Below are 23,478 nucleotides of genomic sequence, written 5' to 3' on the forward strand. Positions count from 1 at the left end.
TTATTTAAACAAGGAGAGATTTTTAAAAATATATTTATAGATTTCTCATTAATAATTTTTTTTACCCATTTTGAGTTTAGTGAAGATTTAAAATGTTGTTCAAATATAAACTATCATGTCTTTGTTGCTTTTTCCATATTATGTTTCTAGGAAGAAATTCGAGATTTACTGTCCAAAGATCAGTCCAAGCGACTTGAACTAAAAGAACGACCTGATACTGGTGTGTATGTCAAGGTAAGTAGATGTAAAAGAACAGCTCATTTCTTTTGTTGCCCTCATTATCACTATCCACTTTACTTCTCTCAACTTTTGAGACCTAATCATCATCATCATTTAACATTCCAGGTGGGACTGCTCTCTGTTTCTATTTATTATCCCACCTGTCTCCATCTTCTGGCTTTTACAAACCTACCAACTCCTACTCCTGCCTCAATTTTCCCTCATCCCATTTCATTCACACAGCTATTTCATTCTTACAAATCCTCCAAGATGAACTTTGAAGCTGTCACAGCAAATGGTCTGCTTCCCACATGGTTACTTCCCTTCTTTCTAATCAACCCTTAATCTCCACCCTCTTCCCTATATCTGTCCTATTCTCAACCATCTTCCCTTCTCTCTCACCTTCCATTCTGCCACCTGACTTCTCTAATGTACCATTCTACAAATTTAATGTCCCACCGCCACCTTAGGCTTAAGAAGGTTTTCTCCCATGTTAAGTGTTAGCTGTTTGCTGGGATTTGAAAGGTCTAATTCACTTTGAACTTTTAAATCCAAGCCAAATGATAACAAAGGAGATCTACTGAGAGCAGCTTAAGTTAGCACTAGAAGAAAAACTACCATTTTTGGTTTCAAGACAAAAGGTGTTCTTCCATCAGGATAATGCTCAACCACATACAGCGAGGATGATATTCCAAAGGCTGGAGCAGCTTGAACATTGAAATGATGCACCACCCACCATGTTCACCGGACATTGCTCCATCTGATTATCATTTATTCCTCAGTCTTCAAAATCATTTGGACAAAATTCTGTAGACTAAGTCAGAACAGCACTGGAGGAGTTTTTTAATCACTGACAAGTGAATTTTGGAAGAGGGGCCTCGCAAGTCTACCAGATAGATGGAAAAGCATCATAGAAAATGAAGGAGAGTATATTTTAGATCAAAAACGAAATTTGTTTATCTTAATTTTGAAAAATAAGAGAAGTATAAAAAAGACCACATTATTTATGGGATGACACAATATATTAGCTTAACTGTGGCATAAAAAATAATCCCAATTACTTTAATCCTTTCATATAAACCTAATGTCTTAGCTACACAGTTATGCCTATATCTCTCTTTGTTATATTATGTTATAAATGTCTTATATAAAATATCAGATTAAATAATTTATACTAAGTAAATAACTGGGGGTGACAAGTTAGCTGAAAATCTTGAAGTAAATGCTTTTAATTATTTGATTTTATCTGTCCTTGTTCTGAATTTAAATCTTTCCATGATCCATTTTTCAGTTCATTCTCTTGTAGTCAAGGAAATAAGCACCAATTGATTCAGTTATCTATATCTCTTTCCTATGAGCACCTAACATTTTGTTTAGTCTGAAGGTCACTGTATTGTTAGGTTATTGGTATATAACATGACTAAATTTTATTTCATAATAAAAAGAAAGTTATCTAAAGTATGCGCAGGAGTGGCTGTGTGGTTAGTAGCTTGCTTACCAACCACATGGTTCCGGGTTCATTCCTACTTCGTGGCACCTTGGGCAAGTGTCTTCTATAGCCTCGGGCCAACCGAAGCCTTGTGAGTGGATTTAGTAGACAGAAACTGAAAGAAGCCCGTCATATATATGTATACATATGTATGTGTGTTTGTCCCCCCAGCATCGCTTGACAACCGATGGTGGTGTTTTTATGTCCCCATAACTTAGCGGTTCGGCAAAAGAGACCCATAGAATAAGTACTAGGCTTCCAAAGAATAAGTCCTGGGGCCGATTTGCTCAACTAAAAGGTGGTGCTCAGGCATGGCCGCAGTCAAATGACTGAAACCAGTAAAAGAGTAATAGAGTATGAAACTCCCCACCACTACAAAAAAGAAATTTAGAAATAATTTCATTTGTTAAATTAAGAAAATGTTTTTTGTGCAGTCCAACCCAATACTAGTAATATTTAGTTTTGAGGTTGTTTGTTTTCTCTTTCTATTTGTAATATCTACTGTGTTTAACTAATTATATAATATAGATGGAGATATAATTATATTAGCAGTGTTAAATGAATTATAATCTCTATGAGATACGAAGTTAGAATGGCAGCAAAAGTATTTACTAGTATTTACTTCTATATATTGCTGGCAGGGAAATGTGTCACTGTTATCTCTGGCAGTAAAGTGTCCACAGTATAGTTCTGACAGAACATCCATGTTTAAGTGGGGATAAATATTACTTCTTGATATTAATACAGCTTCTGTCACTAATATATATTATTTACTAGTTATGATATGTAATGTGAACCAGTTGATTGGAAGCCGAGTCATAACAAAAATGATGGAAATGACTCACAACAAAACAGTAAAAAAATATCATAATCATCTCAACTTACCATGAAATGCTTTTGCTTATCTTCCAGCTCAACAACAACAGCAACAAAGTTTGTTGTATGTCTGTAAAAATAGCCCTAAAACACAGCATGGTTTTTAACACCACCATTAGATATTTGGGTCTCTTAAGTAGTATTCATTATGTTGTAAGCATTCAAACCAGGCCCATTTGTTCCTCTGCCCACATTTTTAACCTAGATTTTGGCTGCATCAATATTACCTACTTGGGGTGAGCTGAAAGGTCCTTAGCATATGGTCATGCCCCTCGTTTCATAATAAACTGATTTAAAAGGACAGATGCTAATAAAATTTTATAGTTTTCCTTTTTTTTTTTAATCTGGAATAGAATTTTGGTAGGGAGTTAGTTTCAGAGGAGAGGTTGTGTCCGTGCTCTTCACAAGCCCTCTGAGATCAGTGAGATTAACACAATTAATATTCCTATAAAATAGTTGCTAGTCAGTAGCTATAGAAAAATGTGTGCAGAGAGAGAATTCCTGAGGGTGAGCATTCTGAGGAGGAGGGGTTGAGTATAAGTGCTACAATGGGCCTGATGGTGAGAGGCAAGTCACAGTAAGGTTTACTTGTATGAGCAATATTTGGGATTTAAGTATATTTCTCGACACAAAAGAAAATGAGGACCAGTGCATGTTGAAAAGTGTTTGGCATTAAGAAGGGCACCCAGCTGTAAAAACCATGCCAAAGCAGACACTGGAGCCTGATGCAGGATCTGATAGGCCCATCGGATCCTGTAAAACCTCCCAACCCAAGTCAGCATGGGATATCATCATCATCATTATAATTTGCATATGTTATTCCATGCTGGCATGGATTGGATAATTTGGCAGGAGCTGTGAAGGGCAGGGGCTGCACCAGGCTCCATTGTCTGTTCTGGCATGGTTTCTAGAGCTGGATGCCCTTCCTAACACCAAGCACTTCACAGAGTACACTGGGTGCTTTGTATGTGGAACCAGCAACAGTGCTTCTAAGATGGCACTAGCACCAGTGCTTTTAACATGGCACCAGCACCGATATCAATTCTGCTATGGTGGATGGATTGATGATGATGATTTCAGTAAAAAAATTGTCTTTGAATGTGTGGTTATGTATGACAGCTGTTTTTCCTGTGAGGCTAGGTTTGGCTGCTGCTTCAAATTTTGATATGTATTTGATAATGCAGGCATGGCTGTATGGTTAAGAAGTTTGCTTCTCATATAGTGGTTTCATGTTCAGTCCCACTGCATGGCACCTTGAGCAAATTTCTCTAAAACCTTGTGAGTGGGATTAGATTGAAACTGAAAGAAACCCATCATGTGTATATATATATATGTGTGTATGTATTTGTACCTCCTTGTCTTGACATTGGCCAATAGTTATTAACTAGTGTCACTGTTATGCAAGCAGTGTCATTCATTTCAAATATGCCATGAGAACATGTCTGTTCATGGAGATATACTACCTTGCTTAGAAACGTGAGAATTGGCAAGAGGAAATGCATCCAGCAGTAAAATCTTCCTCACCTCATTGAATTCCATCTGATCCATGTGAGCATGGAAAAGTGGACATTAAAACGATAATGACAATGATTTGAATCTTGAGAGCTATTTCTTTTCATACATTCATACACTCACACATACACACATCATATGTAGGAAAAGGTGGTAGGGTCAGATATGACATTATTGGGCCTCATATATCAGATAATACCTATCTTATACATTTTGGAATGTGGTATATTGCAATACACCACATTTTTAATATGGCAAAATAGCTGCTTTTGTAGTGGTAGAATAATAGTGTTGGTGTTGTTATCACTATTGTTGTCTTCTTTTAAAGAAAGTTTGATTAATCAAGGATAAATATGTGATTCTAATATATAACATCGATGAGGATTTGCATATTTATTCTTAATACATTTAAATTTGCCCGAATGTATTAATAAGTATGAAAATTCAGATCTTGATGTATACAGCACAAACAATGATTTTTTTTTTATCAATATGTAGGAGTGGCTGTGTGGTAAGTAGCTTGCTTACCAACCACATGGTCCCGGGTTCAGTCCCACTGCATGGCATCTTGGGCAAGTGTCTTCTACTCTAGCCTCGGGATGACCAAAGCCTTGTGAGTGGATTTGGAAGCCCGCCGTATATATGTATATATATATATGTATGTGTATATGTGTTTGTGTGTCTGTGTTTGTCCCCCCAACATTGCTTGACAACCGATGCTGGTGTGTTTGCGTCCCCGTAACTTAGCGGTTCGGCAAAAGAGACCGATAGAATAAGTACTAGGCTTACAAAGAATAAGTCCTGGGGTCGATTTGCTCGACTAAATGCGGTGCTCCAGCATGGCCACAGTCAAAAGACTGAAACAAGTAAAAGAGTATGTAACTTAGTTTTAGAACTACAGCTGAAAGTATGTCTTTATCAATTGCCATATTAAATATTGGATGAAATGATTAATATGTTCATTTATTTTGGTTTTAATTACAGGATTTGTCTTCGTTTGTAACCAAAAGTGCAAAGGAAATTGAACATGTGATGAATGTTGGTAACCAGAATCGTGCTGTTGGGTATGTTCTCTGTCAAATTTCTTTAATAATTCATTGTAATGACAAAAATAGTGAAGGAAAGACTTAGTCTTTAGGCCATTAATCTCACAGCTTATTCCCATATTTTTAATAAGATGTAATGAGAGCTTGCAATACATATACTAGATATATGCTAAAGTCACTTGTTAATCCAGTTACAAACCACAGAGGTCTATTTATTTGCTATATTGCTTAACATATTAGAAACACATCTAATCCATCTCTCCACTGGATGCTAGCCTTTTGCCACTAACTTTTCTTTGACAGCCTGGTATCTGTTATTTTGCCTCAGTTTCAGCCCTGATCATCCAACAGATCTATGATGAAAAACGTTCCAGCCCTTTTTGTATTCATAATGAATCCAGGTTACCATTATCCAATTTCTCCTTCCTTTTTTCCAAGAAGGCAGAGTGTGATCAGAAAGACATTTAGATGTTATTTCTAACAAGACAAGTGGTCGTTTAGAAAATTATTTAATATATTGTTTAGCCCAAGTTGTCCCCCAAAGCAAGGAAACTACAAACATCATGTATTCCATCTGTGACCAGCTAATTTTAATTTTAATTTTTCTAGACAGAGTATCTACAACCACATCACTGAATATGTCCTTTTATTTTTACGATAGCGATTTGAGGGAGATCTGACTGCTTTTTCTAGCTGGTCAAGCATCAATGTAGAGGCTCTCATTAACTCACTCTTCTATCTGTTCTCCAACTAAATAAACTGGGACAAGCACACTTTAATGTCATGCCACAAGATTCTAGTGGAATGTTAGCCTGTGACCTATGATCTAGCTGTCCTATATCTTATCACTGCCATTTCACCCTTTGCACTAACTCTGTCAAGTACTGTACCTGTTTAATTAATACCTGTCTCTTATCTAACCTAGCAACTGGTTGGCATGCCAACTTCTTGCTTCTTATTAGGCAGTGATCCCTAGATTTCAGCAACTTTGACTATAGAATGATTACCTCAATAAGTTCATTTGAGATATGATCAACAATACCTGTAGCAATAACTCATCAACAATAACTGTAGCAAGCAATCAGTCTGAAAGCCTTCCCCTTACAATGTGTAACACACTTTTTGTCCTTGGGTAACAACTGTTATTTCCTATTTGCTTACCCCTTGAAAGTATGAAAAATGACTAATATTTCCTTCAAACTTTGCTTTTGTTACATTTATTCAAACTACAAAGACTCCCTCTCAACACATGGCTATGATGCCCCCACTCCTCTACTCCTGCTCATCATTAAAGATATACATATTGTCCACCACTAAGGGACATGCCCAAGTAGTTAAGGTTGAGCAACTGACAAGCAGTTATGTGGTACTGAGCAGAATATTTGCTATAATGATATTTCTGCTTCAGCAACTCAGTACTGGATGTCTGAAATGTAATGAAAAATAGGTCAGTTTCAAAACATTGATGTCCAGGTCACAAAAGCAAAGTCTAAAGGAAATAGTAGTTATTTTCTTTGATTTCTAGTTAGAAGTAAATAGGAAATATCACTTATTGACCAAAGACAAAAAAAAATTCTGTTACTTTACAAATTATCAAAGTCTGCTTTAGTATCCATTGAACTCTTTCACATATTTCTAGTAAAATTGTCATTTGTTAACTCTTTAAACTTGAGATGCTGTTACAGTGTTTAGCCTCATTCTATTCATTTATAAACAATCAAGGAATTATGTCTCTTGTGTTTGATGGCTTCATTTCTCTGAGATTGAGTAGGTTCTTGTAAATAACCAAATGTGAATAGCTTGCTAGCATGGGTTAGGTGAATATCTTACTGATGCATTGTTTTGTTGTTGGGTGTCCTTTCTGTTGCTAACACTTAGCTGTTTTCCAAGTAAGAGGTCTCTTATTCCACAAATGTATGATTTCATGACAGACGTAACAACATCACCACTCATAGGTCACAACTTTTGTGGAAGCAAGAGCAAATGTAAACACACACATAAATGTGCACACATGCAAGCATACATAAATATATACACATGTACACGACAGTCTACTATCAGTTTCTGTCCATCAAAACCACTTACAAGGTTTTGATTGGTCCACTGCTATAGCAGAAGACACATCCTCCAGGGCACTATATATTAAACAGGAGGTGAGACAACAGAACGTTGTCATTAATGACAGCTGATCCAAATGTCACAAACTTGTTTACACAAAGGTGCTACATAGAAGATATAAATTTTTTAAAAATAAGAAACAAGCTAAAGAAATTCTTTGTTACACATAGCTTCCCATTGTTGTATACTTATCGGGGTTATTTCAAAGCTCATTTTCTGGTTAAGGCCACCATAGTGGCATAGAAATAAATGTCAGTTGAAGATGTTTGCTTAGATGTGAGAAAGATGTATTATATGTTTCTTATGATTATTAAATGAGTGGTGGCAGCTGTGGAACTGGTGGTGGCTGCATCAGTAATTTTACTTTATTTACATTTAGCACTTAGGTTCTCCAGTTCAAAGAACATCAGACTGCCATAGCTCTTCATTCAATAATTTGAGTTTAGAAAACAAAATTGACATGAATTTAATGCATCCAGAGCTCAAATCAATTGAATAATGTAATGAAATCAGAGTTACAAGTGTTTAATTAATAAATTTAAAAAAATGAAAATGTCATTTAATTTTTTATTTTTATTTATTAATTTTTTTTTATTTCATGAATGCAATGTAGCTTAAATTATATTTTTTGCAAATATACTTTCAATACTGACTTTACAAAAACAGTTAGCCATTGATATCTATTTATCCAGCGCGACAAACATGAATGAGCACAGTTCCCGGTCACATGCCATTTTTATTATCACTATAGAATGCAGTGAGGTAAATACATTTGAATATCTGCATGTACACACTCATATGTGTATGTACACACATGCACACATGCATACACACATACTTGATATTTACTTGTATATATGTTGTGATTCTATATGTACATTTAATACAATGTGTAGTTGATTGCATCATGAAACTCCAAGGGACTCATGAAAACCAGAGTTTAGCTGCAATTTTAAAGCATTGAGGATGAGAAATCAATTGTTTTCTTCAATAAAGTGTAAACCTGTTACAGGGGACATTCTCATTATTTTCTGCCATGTTCAAGAGTCAGGCTGACTGAGATGCATGGAAGTGGACTTGATCTCGGCGTACAAGCTCATTGTCCATCCAGTATGATATCCACTCTGATGAGTGGAGTCTATGCCGTTTTAACTCATAACACATTAGTGAAAAAGAAAATCTCACAAGAGACAACCAAGAGAAGAGGAAGAAGCAAGCACATAACCATTTCAGAGTAAATATCAATGTTATATGTTGATTCTTCTTAAAGCGGCGAGCCGGCAGAATTGTTAGCATGTCAGGTCAAATGCTTAGCAGCATGTCATCTGTCTTTGTTTTGAGTTCAAATTCTGCCGAGGTTGACCTTGTCTTTTATCCTTTCGGGGTCAATAAAATAAGTACCAGTTGAATACTGGGCATGATATAATCGACTTTTCCCCTCCCCCAAAAAAATTGCTGGCCTTGTGCCAAAATTTGAAAGCATTATATTTAGACTTCTTATTGACCAGACTGTCAGATGTCCTTATATATTGCAGGTGGCAATGTGCTTCCATTCTCCTCTTGATTGGCTGTTCTCTCTCATTTGAGCCCTAATTAGATGACTATGTCTTCTGTCCATCATCTCAGACATCTTCTAAGTAATCTTTTCCAGTCTCTTGGATAGTGCTTGAAAACTGCACAGGTCCACCTCTTGTCTGTGAACCTTGTAACATATTATGATTGATATTTAGTAATTAATTCTATTAACTATTAGAGGTGAGATTGTTTTGAAAATTTGAACATTTGCATTTGAGTAATTGGGATGAGTTTTTCATAGAGACCAGAGGCAAGAGGCACAATGCTGTGTTTGTTTCAAAACATAAGCTCATAACTTTACAGTCAGTAATCTAATACTTTAATTTTACAGCTGGCTAACTAACATTCTGTTATAGTATAATACTAACACTTTGCTTTAATATAATACTAACTGAATTAACATGATGCTGCAACTTAACTTTAAGCTTGAATTTCCTTCATAATTACTTTAGTTGCCATTTAGAAATTATCTCCCTTCCTTGCTTAATTTGTCTGATTTCAAATGTTTGAGCCTATTACTTGAATTTCCATAACCCGAAATGGATTATTAGCCCCGTTGTCTTTACATTGGGTCCAAGTGATTGTAAGACCATTATTTGTGGGTGGAGTTAAATCAGAGGTAGCTATTAAATGTGTGAAACATGTTGTTTATTAATTTGTTTGGTATCATACTGAAATGTTTAGACTATTCTTTCTGTTGGTAAAAATAATGTATTCCTCTTTGTAAAGTTTTTTTTTTTTTTTTGTTACTACCTGCTGACACAAACACCTGTTAGCTTCCTTAAACATCTATTGATTCACTTCATAGTTAATTTGGTTTTCTTTTCTCTGAAGATGGGTGTTGATGGAGAGAATCATATTCGTGTTGGTAAACTGAATCTGGTCGACTTAGCTGGTAGTGAACGACAAACTAAAACTGGTTCTACGGTAAGTGTAAAGTTTTGCATTTATTTGAAAGAGTTCAAGGATGGGGAAATAGGGATTTACCTTCTTCCCTTGACCAAGTTTATGAAAACTATGATTCATTTTGTAAACTGAAAATTAAGGTGATGGGAGTAAACTGACAAAATCTTTTAAAATTGAGATTGAAAACGAAATCAAAATTCTGAAATATTGAAATCTTTCATCAATTCAAATTTTAATTTTCTTAGTTTAATTTCAGTACAAGTTCAAAATTCTTTACTTTTTTTTCTTCTCTCTCTCTCTCTCTCTCAGTTTGATCTTTGACCCTCTTCTCAGTTTTACTTTTATGCCATGCAAGCTGTACCAAGTTGAAATTTCAAGCTAAAAAAAAGATACTGGTAGTCAAAGGGGAACATTCCTGATTTATATATTAATATTACACCAGGTTTATATTGGATATCTTTGTATAGATATCTTTCTCTTTGGGATTTCTAAAATATGTGAATTACCTCATGAGCAGCAAAAAATGAAATTAAGCAAAGTCAATTTATTAAATGTTATGGAGGGAAAGAAATAAAGATAAAGACATTTTGGACTATGACCCTTTGTAAAGACAGAAGTGGCAGAAGGACAAAGGAAGAAATTAAACTGATAGAAAGATGTTTGTTCAGAGGTTGCAAAGCTTTTCTTCAAACATCTCTTCTTTTTCTCCTTCCTTCTGCTTTGACAAAGTTCCTCTGTCTAAAATGTTGACTTGTCTTACTTTCTCTTTCTCCACGGCATTAGGAAGGGCGTCCAGCTGTAGAAACTCTGCCAAATCAGATTGGAGGCTGGTGTTGCCATCCGGTTTCACCAGTCCTCAGTCAAATCATCCAACCCATGCTAGCATGGAAAGCGGACGTTAAACGATGATGATGATGATGATTTAATACATTGACTTTACACTTTGTCTTTTTATGTTTATTCCCACATGGTTGTGTGGTTAAGAAGTTCACTTCAGAACCATGTGGTTTGAGATTCAATTAACTGTTAGAGTCAACCTAGCTAAAACCAAAATCCTAATAAGTAGGAAGGTAGATAAAACACAAACCCCTTCAGGTAGATGGCCCTGCTCAGTATGTAGAAAAGGAGTAGGTAGTAACTCTATAAGATGTACCCGGTGCAAGCTATGGACACATAAGAGGTGCAGCAACATCAAAGGCAGGTTAACTAGCAAGTTAGTTTTTGTTTGTGGCAGATGTTCAGGTGCAATAAAGACTGTAAACAAACAGGAAACAACTTCTATCTCATTCCAGGGAGAAAAACTAGAGGTAGTCGATAGCTTCCGCTATCTGGGCGACCAAGTTAGTAGTGGGGGTGGGTGCGCTGAAAGTGTAGCTGCTAGAATAAGAATAGCCTGGGCAAAGTTTAGAGAGCTCTTACCCCTGCTGGCGACAAAGGGACTCTCACTCAGAGTAAAAGGCAGACTGTATGACGCATGCGTACAAACAGCCATGCTACATGGCAGTGAAACATGGGCTGTAACTGCTGAGGACATACGTAAGCTTGCAAGGAATGAAGCCAGTATGCTCCGTTGGATGTGTAATGTCAATGTGAATACCCGTCAGAGTGTAAGTATCTTGAGAGAAAAGCTGAACATTAGAAGCATCAGTTGTGGTGTGCAAGAGAGACGATTGCGCTGGTATGGACATGTGGTGAGAATGGATGAGGATAGCTGTGTGAAAAAGTGCCACACCCTAACAGTTGAGGGAACCTGTGGAAGAGGTAGGCCCAGGAAGACCTGGGCTGAGGTGGTGAGGCAAGACCTTCATACATTGGGCCTCACCGAGGCGATGACTACTGACCGAGACCTTTGGAAATGTGCTGTGCGTGAGAAGACCCGGCAAGCCAAGTAAGATCGTTGCCAGTGCCCCTGGACTGGTTCTTGTGCGGGTGGCACATGAGATGCACCATTTTGAGCGTGGCTGTTGCCAGTACCGCCTGACTGGCTCCCGTAGGATTTTCGAGCAAGATCGTTGCCAGTGCCCCTGGACTGGCTTGTGCGGGTGGCACATAAAAGACACCATTTCGAGCGTGGCCGTTTTCGTGCGGGTGACACGTAAAAGCACCCACTACACTCTCTGAGTGGTTGGCGTTAGGAAGGGCATCCAGCTGTAGAAACTCTGCCAAATTAGACTGGAGCCTGGTGTTGCCATCCGGTTTCACCAGTCCTCAGTCAAATCGTCCAACCCATGCTAGCATGGAAAGCGGACGTTAAACGATGATGATGTACAGCTATTATCATCTGGTATTTTGTTCTATAGCCACGGATCAAACAATATCTTATAAGTGAAATTGGTAGACAGAGACTGAAAAAGTCTGCTCTGTATGTCTGTGTGTGTGTGTGTGTGCCAGCCAGCCGAGGTGGGATATCTGTGATTGTGTGAATATTTCCCTTCATCTCTGTTCATGTGAACAGTATCGTTTGTTTGCAGTCCACTACAAAAGCATATTCTGGCTTCTTGATATGTTGTGCAATTTTTGTAAACAAAAGGCTCATTCAAACGGTGTCATTTATTTCCAGTTCTCCATGTTATCAATTCCTCTTTGCTGTTTGATAGACTAGTAATTTATTAACTTGCTTGGAAACAGCTGAGGGCTGGAAGCAAGAAGGTCAAGAAGGTCCCACTGTGTGGCATCTTATATAATTCTTTTATGTTATAACCCTGGATCAACTAAACCCTTGTGAGTGGATTTGGCAGATGGAAACTGAAAGAAGCTAATATATACATACAGTTATGTGTATGCTGACATCACTTGATACTTGTCAATGAAGGTCACTGTCATAATCTTCCTTCTAGGTTGCTGACAGGAGAGTTATCTGATGATAGAAAATTTGCTTCAACAAATTCCATCTGACCCATGCAGGCATGAAAAAGTGGACATTAAAATGATGATGATGAAATAATTTGACTATAATTTCTTTTAAATTTGATCCAGAATTGTTTGATGTGGAAAGGAATTTGTATATAGATGCAATTTGAAAAGCCTTTATATTTTCACAGGGAGAACGTTTAAAAGAAGCTACAAAAATCAATCTGTCTCTGTCTGCACTTGGTAATGTTATATCAGCTCTCGTTGATGGCAAAAGCTCCCATATTCCATACCGAGATTCCAAATTGACACGACTTTTACAAGGTAATCATATTTCCTTTCATTGCATTTCCATGTCACCTGATTTATTCATCCTCATCCACACTTTTCTGTCATGTCTTTCTTTAGTCAGTCACTAGAAAACTCCTGGAGTTCTTTTAAAATTAGCCTCACATCACTAGCCTCATACTAGTGGGTGCTGAAAAGTTCCTGGCTTTAAGGGTATCACAAAAGAACCTTCTGAGTTCTTTTACAGGGCTTAGAAAAACTGAAGCAGCTCTACAATAAGTGTGTGAATCTGAGAGGGAATATCTTCAATAAAATCATAATTAACTGGTCTTCCTGTATTATCTTTTGCCCAAAGCCAGGAACTTTTCAGCACCTCCTCGTAAGCATTCTAAAAACTGACCCCTATTATTTTAAGCATTGGATAATCTTCCAATACAAAGAACATGTCCAGAATAATATCATGTAAATATTGGGTTAAAGAACCCTTTGCTCAGAAAATGTCAAAGATACTAAGAACAATTACTAACATTTTTTGATTTGAAATATAAGAAATTTTAATGACAACTGAACAGGCTGACACTGTAGCATTTTATAAAGAAGGCTACCATCCTGACATATCATTGATCAGCTTTCAGAAACGTTTCTGAATATCAGAAACCACAAGCAATGAAGTTGTTGTCATTTCTCCTGTCAACAAATAATAGTCCCCTGGCTTCATGCCTACGAATATATTTGAAATAATAAGAGCTCCCTTTCTTGGAAAACAAGCATGAGTTAGCAACAGGAAGGGTATCCAACTGTAAAACAATGCCTCAATAATACATTCATCTAATCCATGCTATCATAGAAAAATGGACATAAAAACTAATGAATAAATTAATGCCATATGTTCTGCTATTTTCTTGCTATTTTATAGATTCTCTGGGAGGAAATGCTCGCACTGTCATGGTTGCAAATATCGGCCCAGCTAGCTATAATTATGATGAATCCATTACAACACTGAGGTAAAGAATTAGCTTTTTCATGATAATTTTTTTCATTTATCTTATTTTTCTTTATCTTAGAACTGTTTCACCGTGATAGTATAAAATAGCTACAAGAAACTAAAGGTAGAAGATAATAAAAAAGAAAATCTTTGTTTCTGTTGTTTAGATTTAAAATCTATGTCTTTAGGATGCTGAATCTCAGATCGCTTTTATTAATCTTTCCTGAGACCACTGGATGTTTCTAGAACATTACTCTGGTGTTAGCTTTTAAATATATATTAGTGTTAGGGAGGGCACCCAGCTGTAGAAGTCGTACAAAAACAAACAGTAGAACCTGGTACAATCTTCTGATTTGCCAACTCCTGCTAAATCATCCAACCCATGCCATCATGGAAATTGGATATTAAACAATGCTGAGGAGTTAGGTATAGAAAGATGAACAGCATTTGCAATCTTTGCAAAAGAAAAACAGCTATTTGTTGATTTCATTTTACTATGCTTTTAATTAGTATCACCCTAAAAATGTTTTGTTGTTTAGATCAAGCAGATCTGTAGTGCCCCTGGACTGGCTCTTGTGCGGGTGGCACATGAGATGCACAATTTTGAGCGTGGCCGTTGCCAGTACCGCCTGACTGGCTCCCGTAGGATTTTCGAGTGAGATCGTTGCCAGTGCCCCTGGACTGGCTTGTGCGGGTGGCACATAAAAGACACCATTTCGAGCGTGGCCGTTTTCGTGCGGGTGACACGTAAAAGCACCCACTACACTCTCTGAGTGGTTGGCGTTAGGAAGGGCATCCAGCTGTAGAAACTCTGCCAAATTAGACTGGAGCCTGATGTTGCCATCCGGTTTCACCAGTCCTCAGTCAAATCGTCCAACCCATGCTAGCATGGAAAGCGGACGTTAAACGATGATGATGATGATGAATAATGACTAACCCATCATTTATTTCCTCAGATATGCTATCTAGAACTATATTATCCAAAACTTTCGTTCTGTTTTTTTTAAAACCTTATCGTCATTATCATAGCTTTAAAAGTGCATTGGGATTTCTTGTAATATTATTTGCATTGTTTGAATTAAGATAGCTGTTTCCTAATATATTAGGAGATGCAGGAAATTTTATTCCTGCTGATCCTTTAGTTACTCCTATTCATATTAAACCTGAATGATATTTTTCATTTGTTTATGCTATTTTTCATTCTATTGCCAATAAATTAGAGGGGATGGTTAAACTATTAATATCTTAAGTTATTTTGTTTATTTATCATTTACATGTTAGATGATGTGTGGAGGCACAATGGCCCAGTGGTAAGGGCAGCGGACTTGCGGTCATAGGATCGCAGTTTCGATTCCCAGACCTGGCGTTGTGAGTGTTTATTGAGCGAAAACACCTAAAGCTCCACGAGGCTCCGACAGGGGATGGTGACGAACCCTGCTGTACTCTTTCACCACAACTTTCTCTCACTCTTACTTCCTGTTTTTGTTGTGCCTGTAATTCAAAGGGCCAGCCTTGTCATGCTGAATATCCCCGAGAACTACATTAAGAGTACACGTGTCTGTGGAATGCTCAACCACTTGCACGTTAATTTCACGAGCAGGCTGTTCCGTTGATCGGATCAACTGGAACCCTCGACGCCGTAAGCGACGGAGTGCCAGCAAGCAAGTTAGATGATGTATAAGATTAAGGTATAATTTTCTTAGGGCAATTGTTTTTGTATTTGTTTGGAGTGGGGTTTTTTTTTCTTTTACTGTTGATATATTTTAAGACAGGGTGTCATTAGAAGATGACTTGGCTGCTGCTACTTGTATTTTGAGCAAATACACATTGACTCTTATTAGCTCACAATAATCTTATTTTAAAAATGAGAGAGAGAGAGCAGATTATTTTAATGACTGCTACTTACTCTTCTGGTCCCTATAATTTGATATCCTAGAATGGTCTAGATTAGAGGCAGACAATTTGGTTAAGTTTGATTCCTTAGTACTGATACAGCTATTTATATATAAAGTGGTTACTTGTGATTGACAAAGGCTCCATATTTGGATGATATTTTATGGCATAGAAAGCTTCTGGACCACATTGAAACAAGTGCTTAATAAACAATTTATTGACAGAACTATTAGCCCCTATTGTATGCTCTTTGTTTTTATCAACAGTATATGAAATTTCTATTAAAAAGATGCTACTTTCTACTTAATAAGGAAAATGTATAAAAATTGTATAAAGTAAACTGTAAAATTATAGTTGTGCAGTTGAAGTTAGATGTGTGTAATATTATTCCTTATTTCCTTTCCTCTCCAACACTTACAGATATGCAAACAGGGCCAAAAACATCAAGAACAAACCGAAGATTAATGAGGATCCTAAAGATGCTTTGTTACGTGAATTCCAAGAGGAAATTGCCAGGTTGGTACTCTGCAAGAATTGTAATATTTTAGGAATAATTATTTTGAGACAGTACCACCTGACTGGCCTTCGTGCCGGTGGCACATAAAAGCACCCACTACACTCTTGGAGTGGTTGGTGTTAGGAAGGGCATCCAGCTGTAGAAACTCTGCCAAATCAGATTGGAGCCTGGTGTAGCCATCTGGTTTCACCAGTCCTCAGTCAAATCGTCCAATCCATGCTAGCATGGAAAGCGGACGTTAAACGATGATGATGATGAGATCAGTGAAAATTCAGAGAGAGAGAGAATGTGTGTGTATGTGTGCATGTAGCCATCACCATCGTCACATTTACTTGTTCTATACTGACATGGGTTGCAGTTACACGAGACTTATACAGCCTGGTGCACTTTTCGTTATGTTCCCTTGTTTCCAAGTAAGATATTTATTACCTTGATCTTTTGTCTGATAAACTGCATGACAGCAGTCAACATAAACATTGACACTGCTTAAATGGTGTCATAGATTTTTCAATTTAAGCACAAAAACAATATGATACAAACACATACATATGCACTTATGTACACACACACACAGCAGAAATAAATCAAACACTACTCACATCCAGAATATACCATTGCACTATGCCCCCTCCACTAAGCATGTGTTGCATTCAGCTCATGCCCTCACAGTTGTTCCAAATGCTGGGCCTCTCTATCAACTAAGATCTCTACTACAAAGTCACATCTGTTAAGGCCCACATCTAAGGACTAACTCTTCTCTTCTTAGCCCAACAACTGCAGACACTGTGCAAAGCTAAAGTGAAGACCACTATGTAGCACTACTACCACATCTAGGACTGTACTTCTACTGTGCACACAAACATCCTGGACTGCTTCCAGAAGAGAGCCAACTGATTGGCATTCAATCATCAACAGATATTTTCCAGCCTCTACCCACGCGTATGCTGTCACATGTCTTTGTCTTTTCTACCACTACTACAATGGTGTCTGTTCTTTGTCATTGGTTGATCTAGCACCTTTGCCACTCAGGCACTCCTGATCTACTTATACCTTCACCCACCCAAACTTTCCCAACCCTATACTAACCACTATGACCAGATATTTTCTCCTCAGACTAACAATCTTCTGGAATCTTCTCTCTGCTCATATCTTTCTTGCAGAATGTTGACCTGTAACATTATATAGTATCAACCTTTCTACTCTCAGAGAGCCTGCAAGGGTCATGGGCTCTAGACTCTGCAAATAAAAACAAAAAAGACAAATGCTTGATACTTAAGATGGATTTTGTCCTCATAAGAGGCATTTTTTGTCACTAAATAGCATTATTTCTAACAACAAGTCTCTCTTCATGATTCCACAATTATGGAAATACACTTATTTTCTCTGGTCTCCTATTTATAATAACTATAATCCACTGATGATGAGAAAGAAAATTCCAAAGTTTTCACACATCCACAATAAACTCAATCTGACCCATACAAGTGTGAAGTGGGCATTAAAAGGAGGAGGTGGGTGTAAAATGCCTGAAAACGTAAATGTCTTCTCTTTATTTCAGGTTAAAAGCTCACCTAGCTGCACGAGGATCTCATGGCAAAAAGAAGTCAAAAAAACGATTGGACAGTAAGTTTATTAGTTCATTTCTCTTATCAGTTTTGAGAAGATTGTGCTTATAACAATAAGAAACTTAGATCAATGTTGAATTTATACCTGAAATGTACAGATTAGAGCACAAATTCTGTATTTGTAGGAGAAATTAAAATAAATTGAATTGATCCCAGTGTGTAATTAATTTTTCTCAACCCTTCTTAGATTCATGGTAAAAATTGATGCTGCCATGATTTGAGCTGGAAAATCTCTATTTTTCTCTCTCTCTCCTTTTTTTAATCTTTAGGTGGCGAGGTAATGTCAGATGACGAGGAAGAAGAGGAAGAAGAAGCTGACAACAATGTGGATGCTGAGGTATATATGCAGGAACAGCAACAACGGCTTGAAGAGGAGAAAAAGGCCATTTTGGGGGACCAATCTTTAATAGCTGAGGTAAATAATGACTTTTCCATGATTTAAGTAAAATAGTATGCAAAGACACTATCAATATCATCATCATCATCATGAAATATGCAGAAATTGGAATAATGACTATCAATTTCTTATCTGAGTAAGATATGAAAGTGGGCTCATGGGTGCTAGTACCACATAAAAAGCACCCATGCTGGTGCCATGTAAAAGCACTCTTGCCAGTGCTGCGTCGTAAAAGCAATTTTGGGAAGAAGGATGTCAGTTGACTGCATCAACTCCAGTACTAAACTGGTACCTTGTCTTCCATTCCTTTGACATTGATAAAGTTGACTTTGACAGGATTTATGCAGCTGGAATAAATACCACAAGGCATTTTCTTTGATGCTTTAACAATTCTGTCAGTTTGCTACCTTCAAATCATAATAATAATAGTTTCTAACCGGTCAACAGTTTTTGAGAGGAGATCATAGTTGATTGTATTGATCCCAGTTTTCAACTTTTAACTTGTTCTTTATTTTATCAACCCCAGGGTGATAAATGTTGAGGCTGATCTTGGCAGTATTTGAACTCAGAACATAAATAAGTGGAGCAAATACTACAAGGATTTTTATTTGATGCTCTAACAATTTTGCCAGTTTCAAACCATAATAATAATAATACCAGGGTGACTTGGAAATGATTAAAAACTATACATAACCAAAACATCTGGAATTACATATATGCACAACATGCAAAAATATAACTTTAGATACTGCAGACGTGTATATTGTGTAGAACAGTTTCATTACAATAGAAACTCTAATGGAAAACAGGAACAATGCACATACTCAAGGAACATGGATCTGTGCTTAGTTGTGCATTGGAAACCTGTGATAGATATGAAAATAATAATAAATAATCCTTTCTACCATAGACACAAGGACTGAAATTTGGGGAAGGGGGATAGCTGATTACATCGACCCCATTACTCAACCGGTACTTATTTTATTGACCCCAGACGGATGAAAGGCAAAGTCGACCTCAATGGAATTTGAACTCAGAATGTAGCAGCAGATGAAATACTGCTAAGCATTTCGTCTGGCATGCTAACAATTCTGCCAATAATATATAAAACTAGTTTTAAAAAACTCTTTGATGAAAATGTCTTATATTTAAAAAATAAAATCCTTTTGTTTAAATATTAATCTTCATTGATCTACAGGAAAAAGAAAAGCTGTTGTCAGAACTAAAGGAGAATGAATCTCGCTTATTGAAAGAAAAGGAAGCTAGAGATATGTTGGCATCTAAAATCAAGGTAACTGTTCATATATTGTAACTATTGCTGCTGTACTTCTGTATATTACTATATGTTCTACAATTCTCATAGGAGTGACAGCTTCAGTTTTGGCATAATCCAACTGATTTTCCTATACTCCATTACTTTTGAACTTCTGTAAAAATACAGATGCTTTGTGGTATATATTAAGTCTGTCTCATAATCCATTAAATTTCATAGGGACATCACACTAAATACTTCAGCTTTATGTTGTGTATCAATGCTATGCATGAAACAATATGTCTATTATTTCTTTGTCATTCATTTGTGTATTTGATTCCTTTTTTGTTCCTTGGTACCAAGGGTTGGGATGGGTTGAGGCAGGATTTTTATAGCTGAAGGCTCTTCCCGCTGCCAACCCTTACCTGCTATCTTGCAGGGGGAATTCAGAAGTGTGGGGTTAGCTGACAATTTGTTGACAGGAAATGTCAATAAGCATCACCAGTGGCATCCTTGCCACAAATGGTGACATCACTACATAGCTCACCATAAATTACATATGAAGTCTTCTTTCAGTTTCCATTGTCTGTATCCACTCACAAGACACTGGTTGAACCAGGGCTATAGTAAAGAGACACTTGCCCATGGTACTGTGCAGGGGGAACTGAACCTGAAGCAACATGGCTAAGAAGTGAACTTCTTTACAACACAGCCATGCCTGTGCCTATATCACAATCTTACTGTTTCCTGTTTATGCTAAGAAAAACTGAATTTAAAATTATTGGTGTAGTTTGCTGTTGAAAAGCTTTCCAATACCAATTCTTTCTTCTGTGCTATGAAAAATAAGAATTAGCAAAACAATACTTTCGTATGTAGCAAGATTCCTATAAAAGTTGCTGCTTGGAATAACCATTTAAATCATATAAGTTCTGTTTGTGTCAAAGATCTTTGGTTTGCTCATTTTTAAAGAGTTCTTCAGAACATGCGCTGTTTTTTAAGAAATTTATTGTAGTGTATAAAAATGTAAATGTCTTCAAAGCCTAAAAATACACATAACAGAAGGCATTTAGCTCTTGTTTTAACCTTTTAACTGAATGTAAGTAGAATGCTACCGTATCTTAGGAAATAGTTTTGGAATATTTGCTATCTATTCCTGAAACTCTAAATAACCCTGATGAATATGAAATTGAGTACATCAAAATACTTGCAGTGGAACTGAAATCAAAACCCCTGAACTGGTATTCCAGTATAATATCTACTTGATCTGCTTAACCTCTTTTTTTTTATATATTTTATCTGTAGCTTTACATGTAACTGTCATTGTTGTCCTAACATATTGTTATATGTGATCCCTAAATTTCTTGTATTGATATATTCAATGCATTTGATTTTCAGGCAATGGAGAGCAAGTTACTGATGGGTGGCAAAAACATTGTTGACCACACTAATGAACAACAGAGAGCCTTAGAGCAACGAAGGTCAGAAATTGCTGACCAGAAGGTAAATCTTAATATGTAGCTTATCTATTTTACAAAATGTTTTTCTGTTTTACTTTTGTTTTTCACCCCAGATGGGATTTGTAAATTTTAGTTATATGCACATTGTTAGAGCAATTGTTTCTACATCTTGATGCCCTTTTTACTGTTTAGCTCTAAAATGAGAAGTAGAAATGTTGTCTGCTGTCATCTAAGTAATGGCTGTAGTTAGGGTTGAGCTCTCAATCATGAGATCAATTGCTCGACATCTTAATTTCGTAGCTACAGTATCATATGTTCTCGATGTCACCAGTTGATGTAATTCTCTTTGTTTATTGAAAAATTTCAACAGAGCCTACTTTCAACATTTTAGATATTGATTGAGTAAGAAATTTGATCATGGCTATCAGCTACAGCTCATGGGTTAAAAAAACCTATTTTGTTAGAAGAAATACTCTGATACTTTTAGATCTGATTACCTACCATTAGTGTTTATGAAAAGTTAGATGAAATAATAGTGCAGATATTATGATTACATGAGTGTAATTATTATTGCATACCAAGTTTACCTTGCTGAAAATATTCGTAAGTACATATGTCCTGTACCAAAACAAAGTCATATATCAAGGAGAATGTTCTGCTTTGTGATACTTGCTACATGAAGTAGCTATATTTCTTCTGTCCTATTCAACCAAACAAAGTAATATTTCTTAAAACAAAAGGCAATTCTAGTTATTAGAATACAATGTGTATATGTTTCTCTCATAGAGACAATGGGCATGTGTACTTTATTACATTTTATATCTGGATTAGACAAAATATATTAAGACAGATTTCTATAGCCAGATGCCCTTCTTGTTGCCAAAAATTACTTGTTTCCTAGTAATGTAATATTTCTCCTTGTGCCTAGAGTAGAAAAGAATATAATATTTCTCCACAAATGGACACATTTATGCAGAAGATTGGGAATAATGACACTGTTTTATAATTATCACGCCATGTCAAGATAAGGAGACAAGAAGCACATTCACACACGGACACACTTATATACATATAAATAGGTTTCCTTCAGTTTCTATCTACCATATCTATTCACATGGCTTTGGTCAGCCCAGGACTATAGTAGAAGACACTAACCTAAGGTGCCATGCAGTAGGACTAAACCCCAAACCACATAACTGAGGATCAAACTTCTGTAATAATAAATGCAAAATTCTGTCTGTCCAGGACCCCTGTATCTCAGTCCACATTTGCTTTACATACCTTTTTTGGAATCGGGCTGATCCTGGGATTAACAATCTGACCTTCATTTGGTTCTTGGACATCAATCATTGGGATCTGATTTACAAGCATCTGGCTTGCTACTTGTAGCAGGCAAAGCTTTGCTGGTTCACACCATCTTGGTTGGCATTTGTCAGATGATGTCAGAGATCAAGGGAGAGATAAATGGCATTCGCTCCGGTAATTATACACCGAGATAAGAACTTTGGAACAAATTGGCCATCAGTTGGAATTCAACTTGGTACTGGAACAATAGAATGGTTGCATTAAAGAATTAATTCTCATCTGTCCTTAACCTCTGACCAAAAACCACCAGGGCATATAGTCATTAGAGATGTATCATAGTCATGCTATTTAGCTCCCTTAGTTTTGGGACACAGCCCCAATTAGCTCTCCACAGGATCTACCTCAAAAGTCTGCACAAAGTGTTGCTTTTAAGCTAGTAACTGCATAAAGAAAATACTTTGATATGTCAGTGTTGTTCTTAATTGTCTGTTTTTATTTCATTATAGCGTAAAGAAAGGGAGATGCAACAAAAATTGGATCAAAAAGAAGAAACAGCTCTAGAATTACAGGAGACCTATGCATCCCTGCAACAAGAGGTTGAAGTAAAAACAAAGAAATTAAAAAAAGTAATTATTTTGATGTCCACTTCCCCATGTTTGCATGGGTCTAACAGAATTAGTTGAGGCATATTTTCTACTGCCAGATGTCCCTCTTATTGTCAACCCATACCTGTTTCCAAGTGAGATAATAGAAACAAGATTGCTGCTTGTGTGACACTTGCTTTATAACAATCATGATATCAACACAAATGCACACTCATTTTATATCTAGATATATGTGTGTGTGTGTGTGTGTGACAGACATTTTTTGGTTTCCATCTACCGAATCTACACACGAGGTTTTGATTAATCCAGGATTATAGTAAAAGATATTTTCCCAAGATGTCATGCAGTGAGACTGAAACTGAAACCATGTAATTGGAAATTAAACTTCTTAACCACATAACTATGCCTCTACCATCTACATATATTGCAATGAATGAAGATTCATTCATCGTTCTGGTTTCATTGTTTTACATATATATATATATACACACACACACACGCACATATATGTATGTATATATATCTATTACAATGACCCTAGACAGGATGAGGAATGAGGAGGTGCA

The 23,478-nt window shown here is 36.6% G+C and overlaps 1 protein-coding gene across 3 annotated transcripts in view; it reads left to right on the forward strand.

Annotated features, from left to right (window-relative positions):
* Positions 1 to 23,478, forward strand: part of LOC106873895 (kinesin-II 95 kDa subunit) — an 81,095-nt gene that overhangs the window by 35,250 nt on the left and 22,367 nt on the right. For all 3 annotated transcript variants that reach the window (XM_014921421.3, XM_052969706.2, XM_014921422.3), the window contains exons 7-18: positions 151 to 234; positions 5,081 to 5,160; positions 7,953 to 8,022; positions 9,670 to 9,762; positions 12,783 to 12,915; positions 13,796 to 13,883; positions 16,178 to 16,273; positions 17,830 to 17,894; positions 18,166 to 18,311; positions 19,492 to 19,584; positions 20,941 to 21,045; positions 22,814 to 22,933. In XM_014921421.3, the coding sequence (XP_014776907.1) occupies positions 151 to 234; positions 5,081 to 5,160; positions 7,953 to 8,022; positions 9,670 to 9,762; positions 12,783 to 12,915; positions 13,796 to 13,883; positions 16,178 to 16,273; positions 17,830 to 17,894; positions 18,166 to 18,311; positions 19,492 to 19,584; positions 20,941 to 21,045; positions 22,814 to 22,933 (1,173 nt within the window). The remainder of the gene's footprint in view (positions 1 to 150; positions 235 to 5,080; positions 5,161 to 7,952; positions 8,023 to 9,669; positions 9,763 to 12,782; positions 12,916 to 13,795; positions 13,884 to 16,177; positions 16,274 to 17,829; positions 17,895 to 18,165; positions 18,312 to 19,491; positions 19,585 to 20,940; positions 21,046 to 22,813; positions 22,934 to 23,478) is intronic.

Source organism: Octopus bimaculoides, chromosome 7 (genome assembly GCF_046866305.1).
Source record: "Octopus bimaculoides isolate indiv1 chromosome 7, ASM4686630v1, whole genome shotgun sequence".
In the NCBI taxonomy this organism is placed as follows: domain Eukaryota; kingdom Metazoa; phylum Mollusca; class Cephalopoda; order Octopoda; family Octopodidae; genus Octopus; species Octopus bimaculoides.